Source organism: Anomaloglossus baeobatrachus, chromosome 11 (genome assembly GCF_048569485.1).
Source record: "Anomaloglossus baeobatrachus isolate aAnoBae1 chromosome 11, aAnoBae1.hap1, whole genome shotgun sequence".
NCBI lineage: Eukaryota > Metazoa > Chordata > Amphibia > Anura > Aromobatidae > Anomaloglossus > Anomaloglossus baeobatrachus.
The window spans coordinates 105,290,168-105,306,160 of NC_134363.1; the positions used below are offsets into that span (position 1 = coordinate 105,290,168).

The 15,993-nt window shown below is 46.0% G+C and overlaps 1 protein-coding gene across 3 annotated transcripts in view; it reads left to right on the forward strand.

Annotated features, from left to right (window-relative positions):
• ABCG4 (ATP binding cassette subfamily G member 4) overlaps positions 1-15,993 on the forward strand; it is a 181,169-nt gene that overhangs the window by 90,574 nt on the left and 74,602 nt on the right. For all 3 annotated transcript variants that reach the window (XM_075328292.1, XM_075328293.1, XM_075328294.1), the window contains 3 exons: positions 166-289; positions 418-532; positions 621-751. In XM_075328292.1, the coding sequence (XP_075184407.1) occupies positions 166-289; positions 418-532; positions 621-751 (370 nt within the window). The remainder of the gene's footprint in view (positions 1-165; positions 290-417; positions 533-620; positions 752-15,993) is intronic.

The window sequence follows — 15,993 nt, forward strand, 5'->3', positions numbered from 1 at the left end:
TAAGCGACAGAACTTATGTCAGATAGTGTATTCCAGGCAGTTTTACATTGTACATATTTGCCGCCTGCCTGGAAGTCAGCAATACAATGAGCAAACCTCTTGGTTACAGAGTATAATGTCCCGTATACATGTAAATGTTGTACATTGTCTTCTTTTTTTCCGCAGTGGCTTAGACAGCGCATCTTGTTTCCAGGTGGTTTCTTTGCTGAACTCTCTGGCTCAAGGCGGTCGCACCATCATCTGCACCATACACCAACCTAGCGCAAAGCTATTTGAGATGTTTAACAAGGTCTGTAACTGTCTATTCATGCAGATTTAGTTCTTAGTGTATTTATTTTATAATCCTATTATATAATAGCGTTGGGGCCTATGTTTTATGTATATATGACAACAATTTGGATTTTTCTCTGTTTTCAGCTTTACATTCTCAGCCAGGGACAGTGCATATATCGAGGGTCGGTAACTCACCTCATCCCGTATCTGAAGAGCCTAGGATTACACTGCCCAACATATCACAATCCTGCAGACTTCAGTGAGTTATATAGACATAAATTACTATATAGCCCTGATTTCTTGCTTTTTTTGCTGCATTTTATCTCTATTTCTTTTTGCCTACACAGTTATTGAAATCGCATCAGGGGAGTATGGAGACCTGAACCCAGTATTATTCCAGGCAGTGGAAGACGGGTTATGCCCTATTAGTAGGGAAAAAAGCAAGACAACCATTGGAGAGCTCGACGTCTTCCCAATGGTAAGTAGTTACATGGTGCCGCTTGCATGGTACGGATTCCTCCATTACTCTAAATATAAGCGTATACTGTGCAGAATCATTAGGCAATTGAGTGTTTTCACTATACAGTGGAACCTTGGTTTACGAGGACAATCCGTTCTGGGAGTGTGCTTGTAAACTAATTTACTCGTCTAGCAAAGCAAGATTTCCCCCTAGGAAATCATTGGAATGCAGACAATTCGTTCCACAACTTGTAGCATGTCCCATCCTGCTCCCCTATTGTGCCACTCCACACATGCACACATATGCACAAACATGCCCACACACATGCACAAGCATGCGCACACACATGCACAAGCATGCGCACACACATGCACAAGCATGCGCACACACATGCACAAGCACGCGCACACACACACACGCACATTATACTTACTATTATCCTCCATTCCCTCATCGGCCTGGTTCCTGCAGTCCGCCGGTAACCATGGCGGCCGATGCAAGGGCTACCGCTGTCAGGCCTTCAGCGGCTGCTGTCATTGGCATGAGCCGCTTGCCTCTGTGATTAGCCAGCATGCTGACATCAGAGGCATGAGCCGCTTGCCTCTGATTGGCCAGGGCACTGACGTCAGTGGCTCTGATTGGTCAGAACGTTGCCATTGGGAACCACAGCAGCAGCTCCTGTATCGGTCACGCTGGTTACCGGATCCACATACCGGCGGACTACAAAACCCAGGTATGAGGCCGGCGAGGCAACGAAGGATATGTGAGCATAATATGTGTGTTTGTATGTGTTTGTGCGTACGGAACCAGAAGTGTGTGCGATATTTTGCTTGTACAGCAAAGTTTGCTCGTAAATCGAGTTACAAATTTACAGCAAGCTTTCCTCTTATAGAGAAATACTCGCACACCAAATTACTCGTAAACCGAGGTTCCACTGTATCATCATTTTTATGCAGATTTTCCAACTCAAAACTGTATAAGTGTGAATGCTTATTAGATAAAGCAGATCAGGTGATGTGTATTTGTATAATGAGCAGGGTGAGGACTACAGAATAAGATACAACACCCTTTATCAAGGTGTGCAGAATTATTAGGCAGCTTGTTTTCCTGTGAAAAATAGGTAAAAAAAAAGATTTATCTTACTCTGAAAAGTCAAAAATTGTTACAAGTGTGTTCAGAGAGACACAGCATGGTTGAAATTGATAAGATATTGGGACGTGAACACAGAACTGCCAAATGTTTTGTTTCAAATAGTCAACAAGGTTGTGAAAACGTGATCAGAAAAAAATGCACATTAACTTCATAAAAGTCAAATGTGAAGAGAGAAGGAAGCCATTCTCCTCCAGCGCTATAATATTCCTTTAGTGCCCAGAAATGCAAGGTATTCAGTGCGCAAAGACACGGCCAAGGTAAGGAAGAATGAAACGTGACCACCACTGAGCAAGACACAGAAGGGGAAACGTCAAGAATGGGCCAAGAAATATCTGAAGAGAAGTTTTTCAAATATTTTAAGGAGTGGACTGATAAGATGAGAGTGATTCCTGGTGGACCAGATGGATGAGCTGTGGCTGGATCACGAATTGGCTCAGATATCCACTTATTTATTATGCTCTCTTATATATCGCCATCATATTCCACATCGCTTTAAAGACAATATTGTTACTGTCCTCATCAGGGCTCACAATTCAAATTCCCTATCAGTGTATCATTTTGGAACATGGGAGGAAACCCTCACAAACACGGAGAGAGCATACAAACTCCTTCACTTTGACTCAGACGCCAGCAAGGTGGAGGTGGGGGTAAGTAGAGGTGGGTTATTATTAAAGAGGAACTAGTTGGACCATTTGTGGTTGAATATGGGCTAAAAATCAACTCCAAAATCAAGTACCAGTTTTTAGAAGACGCTTTCTTCAAGCAGTGGTACAGAAAAAAGTCTTATACTTTCAAGATAACCTTGCTTTTTAACCAGGCCAATGATTCATTACATACATCAAAGTCTCCACTTCTCGGCTGCTAATAAAGGCCTTCAAGATGAAAGAATTATGACCCGGACCCTTCTTCACCTGACCTAAACCCTATTGAGAACTTGTGGGCCCTTATTAAACAAGAGAATTATGGTGAAGAAAAACAGTCACCTTTCTGGACAGTGTCTGGGAGGCTGAGGTTGGAGCTGCAAAAAATAGTTGATTGTCAGCAGATTAAAAAACTGACTAACTCTTTGGATGGAATGGTTAGGACTTATATTAAAAAGACAGAAGGCTATATTCGTCACTGATATTTTTTAACTCCTTCACGACATCCGCCGTACATGCACACAGCCACCCAACCACAGGCCCAAACACTAAACACTTGCATTTAGTTTATAGGCTTTTCCACTGTAAGAGTCTCACTTTTTTTAAAATTGTCAAAAAATGTATTCGGAGGCCCTCCTCTATGTGTCTTCCAGGATGTATTGCAATCCCGCCATTAAATAAATATGGTGAAATATGGTGAGTGATGGCCTGGCTATTAATGCTATGTTCACAACTTGCATTTTTGCTGCATTTTTTTCATGTGTTTTATGCAAATTAGAAGCTGATTTTTATGAGCACAGGCTAGGAGATTTCATAAACCTAATGCACGCGATTGTTTTTTTTCCCTGACTGAAATGGAAAATTGCTGCGTTTTTGAAAACAGGCAGCTTGTCAATTCTTTCAGTGTTTTTAAAGCATTTTTACAATATTGAAAACAATGAGAAACTGCAAAAACACTACCTGGGAACATAGTCTAAGGGGTGGAGAAGTATAGTTCATTTCTTTTTCACTTTTTTCATTTGCCTTATATACAGCACATGTCATTATACAGGAAATAATGTTTCCTAACACTTTTCCTGTAAAATCTATTTTATCTTCGGTTTTGTATGTTTCATGGTCAGTCCATAAAAGTGTAATATTCTGACAACATTGTTCCCAGCAGCAACTTGGGAGTCAGAGATTCGTCCAGGTGTCTTCCCCATGCTGTTCCCATTCCATTTCAGGTCTGTTTCCATCCATTTCAGCGATTTTACTGCCCCTCAGACTGCTCGGGGGTCTGCCAAAAAAATGCTTGAGTTTCCCATTGACTTCCATTATACTTGTTACTTGAATCAAGCCTATCCGAGTATCCGAAGAAAAGGAATCCTTGTCCCAAGGAGGTCAACAGAGGCGGTGGAGGAGGATGCTACTGAAGACGAAGTTACCTTGCGCCTTCCTGGACAGAGGAGGAGTACTGGTAGCACGTCTACAACTGCATCCTCAGCCACCACTCTGCCTCTGAGCACTAGTCAGGGTGGCTCAGCAGGTCGCATGCCCTCTAATCCTTGCCTAGCCTGGTCCTTTTTTGACATAGCAAAAGATCGCTCAAATCATGTGATATGTAAAATTTGTTGTGATTCTGTTAGTAGAGGGCAAAACCTCAGCAGTTTGACAACTTCTTCCATGAATCGTCACATGAATAAATATCATATGTCCCAGATGGAAGCTCACTGTGCTGCAATGCGGCCTAGCGGAGCGGACCATTCACCGCCTGCCCCTTCCAGTGCATTCGCGTGCTCTTCCTCTTCTAGGACTGTGGGGACAGCTGTCACACCTGGTTTTCCACGCACAACTTCCACCAGTGTAACCGCAACAGGCAGTTTGCTTGGTAGGTCGTCAGTTGGTTTGGAAGGGGAAACAAGTGCGTGTGTACAGCTCTCTCAGACATCGATAGCATCAACGTTGGATGAAGGCAACATCATGTCTACGCCTGCACTTTCCTCACAAACCTGCATTTTTTCAGGGACACCCTACTCACCACCGTCTACACACAGCAGCCAGATCTCTGTCCCTCAGATGTGGACAAATAAAAGGCCATTTCCTGCAACCCATGACAAAGCTAAGAGGTTGACTTTATCCCTCTGTAAGCTCTTGGCTACTGAAATGCTGCTTTTCCGCCTGGTGGACACACAGGATTTTAGAGACCTTATGTCTGTCGCTGTGCCCCAGTACCAGATGCCCAGTCGCCACTACTTCTCTAAGAAAAGTGTGCCTGCGCTACACCAGCATATCGCACACAACATCACCGCCTCCTTGAGAAACTCTGTGTGTGAACGGGTGCATTTCACCACCAACACTTGGACCAGTAAGCATGGACAGGGTCGTTACATGTCGCTGACTGGGCACTGGGTAACTATGGTGATAGTGTCGCGGGCGGGGAGGAGGGTGCCAGCACACTACGCTCACCCCTTCTGCTCGGGTCCGGCGGCTGCCGCTCAGTGGTGGCTCGAGCTGTGGGCCGGATCCCGGGGGTTCTCGAGCGGCACTCCTCGCCCGTGAGTGAAAGGGGGGTTGTTGGGTGTGGGGATTGTTTATTGTCCGTGACGCCACCCACGGTTGTGGTGATTTCACCACCGCTGCTCGGTGTGGGGATCCCGGGAGTGATGGTGGAGGAGCAGCTAGTTGTTGTGTTGCCCCTCCGTGGGTAGGGGTTGGTGATCCCGGGGCCCGGTGATGAGATGGGAGATGCAGGGCCTGGTGGGCGCAGGGACGCAGGGGCAGCGCTGTGCCTTGCGGCACTGTGGTACTCACTCAGCCTGAGACATTGACACAGTTTTACGGTAAACAAACGGCTGGTTGGACGGGTCCCTCGGACAGTTCACGGTGCTGCGGTTCCCTACAGTTGGCGGTGATGGTCACTCTTCCCTGCACCTATGTTACATCTATTGGTAGCGATGGGTTCCCACCGGTTACCCGCTCCCCGACTACAATCTGGGCCGGAGGAGCTCCACACTTTGCCCGCAGGCGCTGGCCCTAGGGAAACTGGTGCCCTGGCGGTGGCGGTGTCTCCCCTGTAATGGTTGAGCTGTTGCCTTCAATCGGGACTTGGCTGTTGGGGGATCTACGTCCCCTTCACTGACGGATTCGGCAAATTATGGCGACTCCTAGCCTTGCCGGGGTCCGAGAGGCCCCTGCCCTGGTACTGACTGTCCTTTGCACGCTGCTCCAGACCGCCGGGTCACCACCCGTCCGCGGTCCTTCCAGGAACCTCCAAACAGTCCCACTCCAGACAATCTCCGCCGTCTGCTGACCTTGCTGTCTCTGTCCAGGCACACAGCCTCAGACCACTTCAGGCTGTACTAAACTGCCACTTTGCACTTTCTCTACTCTCACTTCTCTGTCACTTCAGCTTTCTTCTTCAGCTCCACTACACTTCACTTCCTTCCACTTCCTCCTCCCTGGCTGAACTGCCTGCTCCTTCCTGCCTCCAGGGCTATGAACTCCTTGGTGGGTGGACACCAACCGCCTGGCTCCACCCCCTGGTGTGGACACTAGCCCCTGGAGGAAGGCAACAAGGATTTCTGGTTAGCTGGTGTACCTGCAGGGAATGTGGGGTGTGTGTGTTGTTGTGACCTGTGACCCCTGGCTTGCCCAGGGCGTCACAATAGATGGTGAAGGGTCTGCTGCACAAGTCTTGCCGTCCCCACGACTTGTGTGTCAATCCTCTGACTGTCAAAGTTCCTCCACTGCTTCTGCCTCCTCCACCTCGTCTGGGTCCTCCACCAGCGTTCTAACTGCGCAGAAGGAATCACGCACCCCTCATTACTATGCTGACAGCAGAGCGCAACGGCATCAGGCGGTCTTTAGCTTGAAATGTCTTGGAAATAAGAGTCACACAGCGGCTGAGTTGTGGGCAGCTCTGGAGACTGAGTTTGGTAAATCGTTGTCTCCACTCAACCTGCCGCCTGGTAAGGCCGTGTGCGACAAAGCTGCAAACCTGGGTGCGGCCCTTCGCCTGGGCAAGGTGACACACGTGCCTTGTATGGCTCACGTGTTGAACCTTGTTGTCCAGCAATTTTTAACACACTATCCCGGCCTAGATGGCCTTCTGAACAGGGCACGAAAACTGTCTGCTCACTTCCGCCGTTCAACCACCGCAGCTGAGCGACTTGCATCGCTCCAGAAGTCTTTCGGCCTGCCGGTTCATCGCCTGAAATGCGATGTGCCGACACGCTGGAATTCGACTCTCCACATGTTACAGCGACTGTGGCAGCACCGTCGAGCCCTGGTGCAATACGTCATGACGTATAGCCTGGGCCAACGAGATGCAGAGGTGGGGCAGATCACCCTGATGGAGTGGTCTCAGATCAAGGACCTATGCACCCTTCTGCACAGTTTCGACATGGCGACGAATATGTTTAGCACTGACAATGCGATTATCAGCATGACAATTCCAGTCATTTACATGCTGGAGCACACGCTAAACACTATTCGGAGTCAGGGGGTGGGACAACAGGAAGGGGAGGAACTACAGGAGGATTCATATGCGCAAGAGACAACAACATCACCAAGGTCCAGACGTTCATCATCACCAAGGCGGCAGGCATGGGACCATGGGGCACAGGGATCAACAAGGGCGCATGGTAGCAGGCGAAATTTTGAGGAAGGTGCAGGAGAACATGAAGAAATGGAGGACGAACTGTCCATGGACATGGAAGACTCAGCGGATGAGGGAGACCTTGGTCAAATTTCAGTTGAAAGAGGTCGGGGGGAGATGTCAGAGGAAGAAAGAACGGTTAGCACCTCTATGCCACAAACACAGCGTGGACTTGGTCCGCATGGCTGCGCAAGACACATGAGCGCCTTCTTGCTGCACTACCTCCAACATGACCCTCGTATTGTCAAAATTAGAAGTGATGATGACTACTGGCTTGCCACACTATTAGATCCCCGGTACAAGTCCAAATTTTGTGACATAATTCCAGCCATAGAAAGGGACACACGTATGCAGGAGTATCAGCAAAAGCTGTTACTCGATCTTAACTCGGCTTTTCCACCAAACAACCGTGGTGCAGGGAGTGAATCTCCCAGTTGTAACTTGACAAACATGGGACGGTCTCGTCATCTTCAACAGTCTACCCGTACCAGTAGCACCGTATCTGGTGCTGGTAACAGCAATTTTATTGAATCTTTTCATAATTCTTTTAGACCATCCTTTGCAAGGCCACCAGAGACAACAAGTCTGACACATAGTCAACGGCGGGAGAGGATGATACAGGAGTATCTCCAAATGAACATCGATGCCATGACTTTGCAAATGGAGCCTTGCTCATTTTGGGCTTCAAATCTTGAAAAATGGCCAGAGCTCTCCACTTACGCCTTGGAGATTTTGTCGTGTCCAGCTGCCAGCGTTGTCTCTGAACGTGTCTTCAGTGTTGCTGGGTGTGTGCTGACAGATAAGCGCACGCGTCTGTCCAGTGACAATGTGGACAGACTAACGTTCATCAAAATGAACAAGTCATGGATCCTCAAGGACTTTACTACCCCTGTGTCATCCTGGGGAGAGTAAATGCTTGTGGATTTTTGAATGTGCTTGATGCAAATCTACCTGTGAAGTGTACAACTAGGGCACAAGTGCTGCCACTGAAGGGGTGGGTGTCTGTGTGGCCGAATTTTTGGAAAAAAAAGGGAGACTCCGCTTTGAGTAATCCTTGCTGTGTTTTTTAAAAGGAGCCAAGATGAACAGATCTGGGATCAGCAAAGACTTTGCTACCTACCCCGGTGTCATCCTGGGGACGGTTAAGTATGGCGTATTTTAGAATGTGCTTGATGCAAATCTAGCTGTGAAGTGTACAACTAGGGCACAAGTGCTGCCACTGAAGGGGTGGGTGTCTGTGTGGCCCAATTTTTGGAAAAAAGGGAGACTCCGCTTGGAGTAACCCTTGCTTACAGTGTTTCTAAAAAATGATCCAAGATGAACAGAGCTGGGATCAGCAAAGACTTTGCTACCTACCCCGGGGTCATCCTGGGAAGGATTAAGGATGGCGTAATTTTGAATGTTGTTGATGCAAATCTACCTGTGAAGTGTACAATTAGGGCATAAGTGCTGCCACTGATGGCGTGGGTGTCTGTGTGGCCCAATTTTTGGAAAAAAGGGAGACTCCGGTTGGAGTAACCCTTGCTTACAGTGTTATTTAAAAGGAGCCAAGATGAACAAGTCATGGTTCAGCAAAGACTTTGCTACCTACCCCGGTGTCATCCTGGGGACGGTTAAGGATGGCGTATTTTTGAATGTGCTTGATGCAAATCTACCTGTCCAGATTGCAACTGGGGCACAAGTGCTGCTACTGAAGTGGTGTCTGTGGGGCCCAATTTTTGGAAAAAAGGGAGACTCTGCTTGGAGTCCCCTTGCGGTGTTATACATGATTTTAGAAGGGCATGCCATGCCTATATCTGTGTCTCGTCCTCTTTTTCCTCGTAACGCTGTTTTTTTTCCGCACAAGAATTTGTTCTTGTCACTTTCCCATGTGTTTGTGTTGTGAGTTGTTTGTCACCTTTTGGACACCTTTGAGGGTGTTTTCTAGGTGTTTTTATGTGTTTTTGATTGCCTCCCATTGTTTCCTATGCGGTTCAAGCGGTTCGCCGAACCGAACTCGAACGAGACCTCCGTTCGGCGAACCGAACTCGAGCTGAACCACGACCGGTTCGCTCATCTCTAGTTTCGACTATCTGTCTTAATCAGGGAACATGATTAAGACAGTCGAAACGTGTAGTCCCATGCTACTGCTGTACGAACAATTTCTGTGACATCTCTTGCTGTATACCGGTTTTACATATTTTAATGGATTATCAATAAACATGGACCTTTTAATCTTCTAAGGTCTGCAGTGGATTTCCTTTTCTTTCCTTTGGATTTTCAAGGTTGCCTAGCCTATATGTGTGCACAGTACCGTTACAGAGACCGATGGAACAGCTGATTGGGGAGCTGATAATCTATTTGCTTTATCCGAGTATCCGACCTGCTTAATTTGAGTAACAAGCACACTAGTATTTTAGTGCTCGCTCATCACTAGTCACATTTACTGAAATCAATAGTGTTTCCAAACAAAAACACCTTAACACGGCAAGTTATATATAATATAGAGCCTGTTCTTTCAGATCACCTTCACAATTCTTGCATCCATTGAACTTGTGAGTTTTTAGATAGTTTCTGCTTGAATTTCTTTGCAGGATGTTGGAATATCCTTCCAGAGCTGCTGTTTTAATGTGAACTGCCTCCCACCCTCATAGATCTTTTACTTGAGGATACTCCAAAGGTTATCAATAGGGTTGAGGTCAGGGGAGGCTGTTGGCCATACAAAGAGTTTGTCTCTTTTATGCCCATAAATGTCAATGACAAAGAATTATTTCTTCCAGCATGAAATGGTGAATTGTCATGTATGAAGATGATTTTGCTACAGATGGCACAGTACTTCTTTTTGTACCATGGAAGAAAGTGATCAGTCAGAAACTCTATATATGGTACTTTACTATGGTCATTTTCACACCTTTATGCCTTTATCTCTATGAACCCATCTGTGCTGTGTATCAGCCAAAAATGTCTTCATAGTACGATGATAACACTTAAAGAGGTTGTCCACTACTTTAACATTGATGGCCTATCCTTAGGATAGGTCATCAATGTCTGATCGGCTTCCGCCCTACACCCGGCACCTCCGCCGATAAACTGTTTTCGATGCTGATGGAGATAGCCTGTGGCTGTAAATGCTCAGTTGCGAAGCTGCCCCGTTTTCTGATAGCGGCCCTGGCTGGGTACTGCTCAACCGCCTCCCATTCAAATCAGCAGGATTGATCAACAGGACTGTAGTTGTTCAATAATAAAATTATATATCAAAAATACAAATTGCCTGATTGGGCACAGCGTATTATGTTACTCCAATCTTCAGTCTAGCACTCTAGGTTAGAAAATAGGTTTCCATTTTCACTATAGGACTTTGTAGTTGGAAAGACTGTATCATCCTACGACTGTCATACAGTAACTAAGGAAAACAGTTTTAAATATAAAAGACAATGAATGAACAATACCAAAAGACACGGACAATCCCGTGCCATATTCACAACATGGACCAAGCCATATACAGAATACAATAATACGAAGAAGAAAAAAGTTCTGTACAACGACTAGATAGTAGAAAAAGTATCAATTTTATTAATGCAAAATAGCTAAAAAAGCAGACAAACACTTAAAATTGGCAGAGACAAAAGAATGGTAAGTACCAATAGATGGCGCCCTCACCCCACAGTAGGTATATGGCAGCACATGTTAGGAAATCGACACACAGCACATAAAAGGCTAAAGAGGCTAGTATAGCATACAGATGGAGTGTGCTGCTGTCTAATAAATGCCTGTTACCTATATATTACAATACATAGTGTCAAGAGGTCTTGTAACAATGCACTAAATATACATTGCAGCCAAACATACCTAAATGGTGGATGAGAGCCCAAATCCCCGACCTAGGTTTCGGTGTAACTCCTTCTTCCGGGGGACCCCCAGAAGAAGGAGTTACACCGAAACCTAGGTCGGGGATTTGGGCTCTCATCCACCATTTAGGTATGTTTGGCTGCAATGTATATTTAGTGCATTGTTACAAGACCTCTTGACACTATGTATTGTAATATATAGGTAACAGGCATTTATTAGACAGCAGCACACTCCATCTGTATGCTATACTAGCCTCTTTAGCCTTTTATGTGCTGTGTGTCGATTTCCTAACATGTGCTGCCATATACCTACTGTGGGGTGAGGGCGCCATCTATTGGTACTTACCATTCTTTTGTCTCTGCCAATTTTAAGTGTTTGTCTGCTTTTTTAGCTATTTTGCATTAATAAAATTGATACTTTTTCTACTATCTAGTCGTTGTACAGAACTTTTTTCTTCTTCGTAATATAAAAGACAATGTAGACGGGAATTTTCCCCTAACATGATTGGTTAAGATTTGGTTACACATGAATTTGGGTTGTCTGGTCTAGACTATCCATTTTTCAATTCTATGTTACAGAATTATAGGTTTATAGAGAAATTTCCCACATTCAGGATCCCTTTAAAAATATTTTTATTGATTTTCAAAAAGAAGGAATAGTAATATCAGATGGTTTAGACCAATAACAAAGATTGTCTAAAAAGTATGTCACTTGTGTTTGAAGAACTTAATGTATCCTGACATTGAGGGACCCATCTAGCAATCAATTTAGGATTCTACTCTAAGGGGTACTTTACACGCTGCGACATCACTAGCGATGTTGAGCGCGATAGCACCCTCCCCCGTCGCTTGTGCGACATTTGGTGCTCGCTGCCGTAGCGAACATTATCGCTACGGCAGCATCACACGCACATACCTGGTCAGCGACATTGCTGTGACCGCCGAACAATCTCTCCTTCAAGGGGGAGGTGTGTTCTGCGTAATAGCGACGTCACTGCGGCGTCACTAAGAAGCCGGCCAATAGAAGCGGAGGGGCGAAGATGAGCGGGACGTAACATCCCGCCCACCTCCTTCCTTCCGCATTGCCGGTGGATGCAGGTAAGGAGATGTTCGTCGCTCCCGCGGTGTCACACATAGCGATGTGTGATGCCGCAGGAACGAAGAACAACATCGTACCTGTGGCTGCAGCGATATTAAGGAAATGAACAACGTGTCAACGATCACCGTTTTGGAACGATTTTGTGATCGTTGATCGTCGCTCATTAGTGTTACACGCTGCGATGTCGCTACCGGTGCCGGATGTGTGTCACTAACGACGTGACCCCGACGATATATCGGTAGCGACGTCGCAGCGTGTAAAGTACCCCTTACACTGTGTCCTGTTCATTCAGCAGACATGCAAATTGCCTCTTCAGAGAGGACAAGAACTAGAAATCTAGAACCACCTATTGGGAGTAACAATCATAAAGTAAAAATTCACCTTTCATGGACATTGACATGCTACTTTAGTTAGTCAAATCAAACATTCTTTTTGCAAAAACATGTTTTGGGGTGTTTGTCCCTAATCAGTGAAAAGCAGAAGTACTGGATGTATGGTCAAGAAGCCTCCAACAAGGTGTCTAAGGAGTAAGTTATCTGCAGGTTAATAGTGTTTTTTTGACATGCAAGGTTCAGTTTAAAGTCAATATTGTCTGTATAAAGAGTCTTGACACATGACTTAGGATAGGAAGCCAAACCAGACACTCCATTTTCAGACAAGTGTTCCCAGTTGTTTGCCCCTCATCAGAGCAAAGCAAGATAACTGGTTTGGCTGATTGAGAATCCACTTACATGTGTTTCGGTGGTAGGGATTGGGGAGAACAACAAATTGGCAAACTGATTGCTATGCTTCTTGACCCCTGATATACATATAGACATGCAGTCTCAGTTCAGTTTTCACTGATGGTAGCTAATATTGATAAATTCATTGGGTGTGTGTTTCGACATGCTGAGCCTTCTTTCATCTGACATCACCTGTTGGGAAAGTTGGGATGCCCAAGAAACATAAGTTAAAAAATTAATAAATGAATCTTTATTTTTATATAGCGCTAACATATTCCGCAGCGCTCTACATGCATCAGGAACACTGTCCCCTTTGGGACTCACAATCTAAATTCCCTATCAGTATGTTTTTGGAGTGTGGGAGGAAACCGGAGTACCCAGAGGAAACCCACGAAAACACGGGGAGAACATACAAACTCCTTGCAGATGTTGTCCTTGGTGGGACAAGTCGCTTACATTGCTCAGGTGGATTTTGGCCCATTCTTCCACGCACACACTCCTCACAACCTGCAGGTCTCGGCTCCTTCTATGATCTATGATCTTTAGTTCCTTCCAGACGTTTGCTATTGGATTCAGCGTCGGTGATCGGCTCTGTAGATGATTTTTCTCTTTCTCTGAATCCAGTTGAGAGTTTCCTTGGCTGTGTGTTTGGGATCATTGTCTTGCTGACATGTTCTCCCTCGTTTCATCTTCATCATCCTGGTAGATGGCAGCAGATGTTTATCAGGAATGTCTCGGTACATTTGTCCATTTATCCTTCCTTCAGTTACATGAAATTTGCCAGTGCTATCTGGAAAAACAGCCGCACACCATGATGTTCCCACCTCCACACATCACTGTTGGTGTTTTGGAGGTGATTTGCCTTTTGGCCTCTAAACATGGTGTGTATTATGGCCTCAGTTAAGATAGGCCATTCTGAAATTCTTCAACTTTGTTCAAACATGTGAAGGCACCTTTATATGGATATTTCGCACCCAGGGATATGGGGTACTCGGTCCCGGGCAGCGTCTCTCTTGGGAATATTACGGTGGTGGCCATTGTCCGGTTCTGTGCCCTGGGCCCTTTTTGTAATGGGGTGTATTTACAAGGGATTTAGGTTAGTGTTCATACGTGATGCTACTTGCAATGTTGTGGATATATATATGTGGATGTCACTACTGGGGCTGGTAGTAATTGCAGCCTGGATGGTAGGCCCTCCGCAAGCAGGGCCGGGCCCCAGAGGATGGGTGTTTTGTTTAGGGGGTGTCGTAAGACGGTAGTCCACACAGAGGTATAGTGCAACTGGTTTTTACTCACTGCTGGTAGGTGGTAACAGGTTACCCGAGGCATGCTGATTTCACCTTTGGTTCCCCTTCGCCCCAGTGCCAGTTCAGTACTCTGGTACCTTCGTCCCTTGTACCTGTCTCTGATAAATGGGTCCCCATGGCGTAGAGCAACTGGGGGTCCCCGTCCGGTGGTTTGTCCACTTCTGTCCGCCTGACAATAGCGTGAACCCTGTGGGGTTGGAGTCTCTGGTCTTGTCCCCGGTTCTCCCTCTGCTGAGTCTTTGGATTTTTAGGGTCAGCGAGGTCCTTGATGGTCCCCTCGCTGTGCAGGTGTTAACAGGTCAGCTTGAAGCTCTTTCGTGTCCTAGGGTCCTTTACCCCATCGGTGCGTAGTTCCGTGAGTACTCCACCGGCAACTACTCTCCTGGGTACCAGGTCACTGTCAACCCGAGTCAGGACATCACTTTTCTTCCACCTTCACTCCTCGCCTGTTTGACACTGACTGACTGCTCTCCACAGTCTGCCCCACCCACCTGATCAACTAGTGTACTGGTCTGGCTCCACCTCGAGGTGGCCATCCATTGGTCCAACCCTAGCTAAATACCATTGTATGGGGGATTGTCGGGGAAAAACTGGGATTACCTGGGTTTTTGGTGTTTCCGGCACTGGTCTCCCGGGGCCCTGGGGGGTAGGCCCTGCATCCTTGTGGGGATGCATAACCTTGTAGCACCCTGATGGATTCAGTGGCGCTACAGATAGATATGGAGGATTGATAGGATATTAAAACAAATATTTATTCTCTTTGTAGCAAAATAATAACTATTATTTTTACACTTCTACTGAATGGATCTGGAAAATTAAACCCTACTTAAACCCTTATCTATGAAGAAAAGTTCTACATGTATTATGCATTGTTCTTTGATTCCTTTCCTTAGGGAAAAAAATATAAAGTGGACCTAGCATCTGTTAATATAAGCTATAATATAATTATTCATGATCTTCTTAAAGCGTCTGTGTACAGTAAATGATCAGTTTCCTTCATCTTCGTGTCGTATTGATTAACAGAACAAACATGTTCTTAAAAGCTCTGATCCCCTAAACTGATGAAATTGCTGTTTTTGCTTCCTGTCTTCATGAGGAGAAAGCAGCAGAATAACACAGGCCTGGAAGGAAAGCAATCCTTTTACATTAGATGTATTGTGCTGTATCCGCCTCAGACGGCTGCTATAAATTGCACATGTGACCACTGAGCTGTGTTCTCCATAATGGGGCGGATGCATCTAAAACAGTACAGGATTTATGGCTTGTTTCTTGCTTTTAATGAGAGAATTTATTTAACTTTCTCAACATTTTTAGTAGATAATTTATATCATGGGGTCCACGGTGATTGAATGCAATGCTTCCCTCGTCCAGAGCAGTCTTCTCTCCTGCAGTGCTCTCTTGTTACATCTTCTGCAGTGATAGGAAATTGGATTATTTGATCCCAATTAATCCCTGTTTACAGCCTGTCCAATAAACAAGTCACATGCCATCTGTCCTAGCCATTGTGGAGGCTTAAGCCTGCTTTACACTTGCAATTTCGCATATGATATCGTATGCGATTTGCAATGCCCCCATCGTATGTGCGGCATGTTCAATTTGTTGAATGTGCCGCACAAACGATTAACCCCCGTCACACGTACTTACCTTCCATACGACCTCGATGTGGGCGGCGAACGTCCACTTCCTGGAGTGGGAGGGACATTTGGCGTCACATCGATGTCACGCGGCAGCCGGCCAATAGAAGCGGAGGGGCGGAGCTGAGCGGGATGTTTACGTTCCTTCCGCATTGTGGGCCGGGAGCCGCAGGACGTAGGTAAGATCTGTTCATCGTTCCCGGGGTGTCACAGACTGCAATGTGTGCTACCCCGGGTACGAT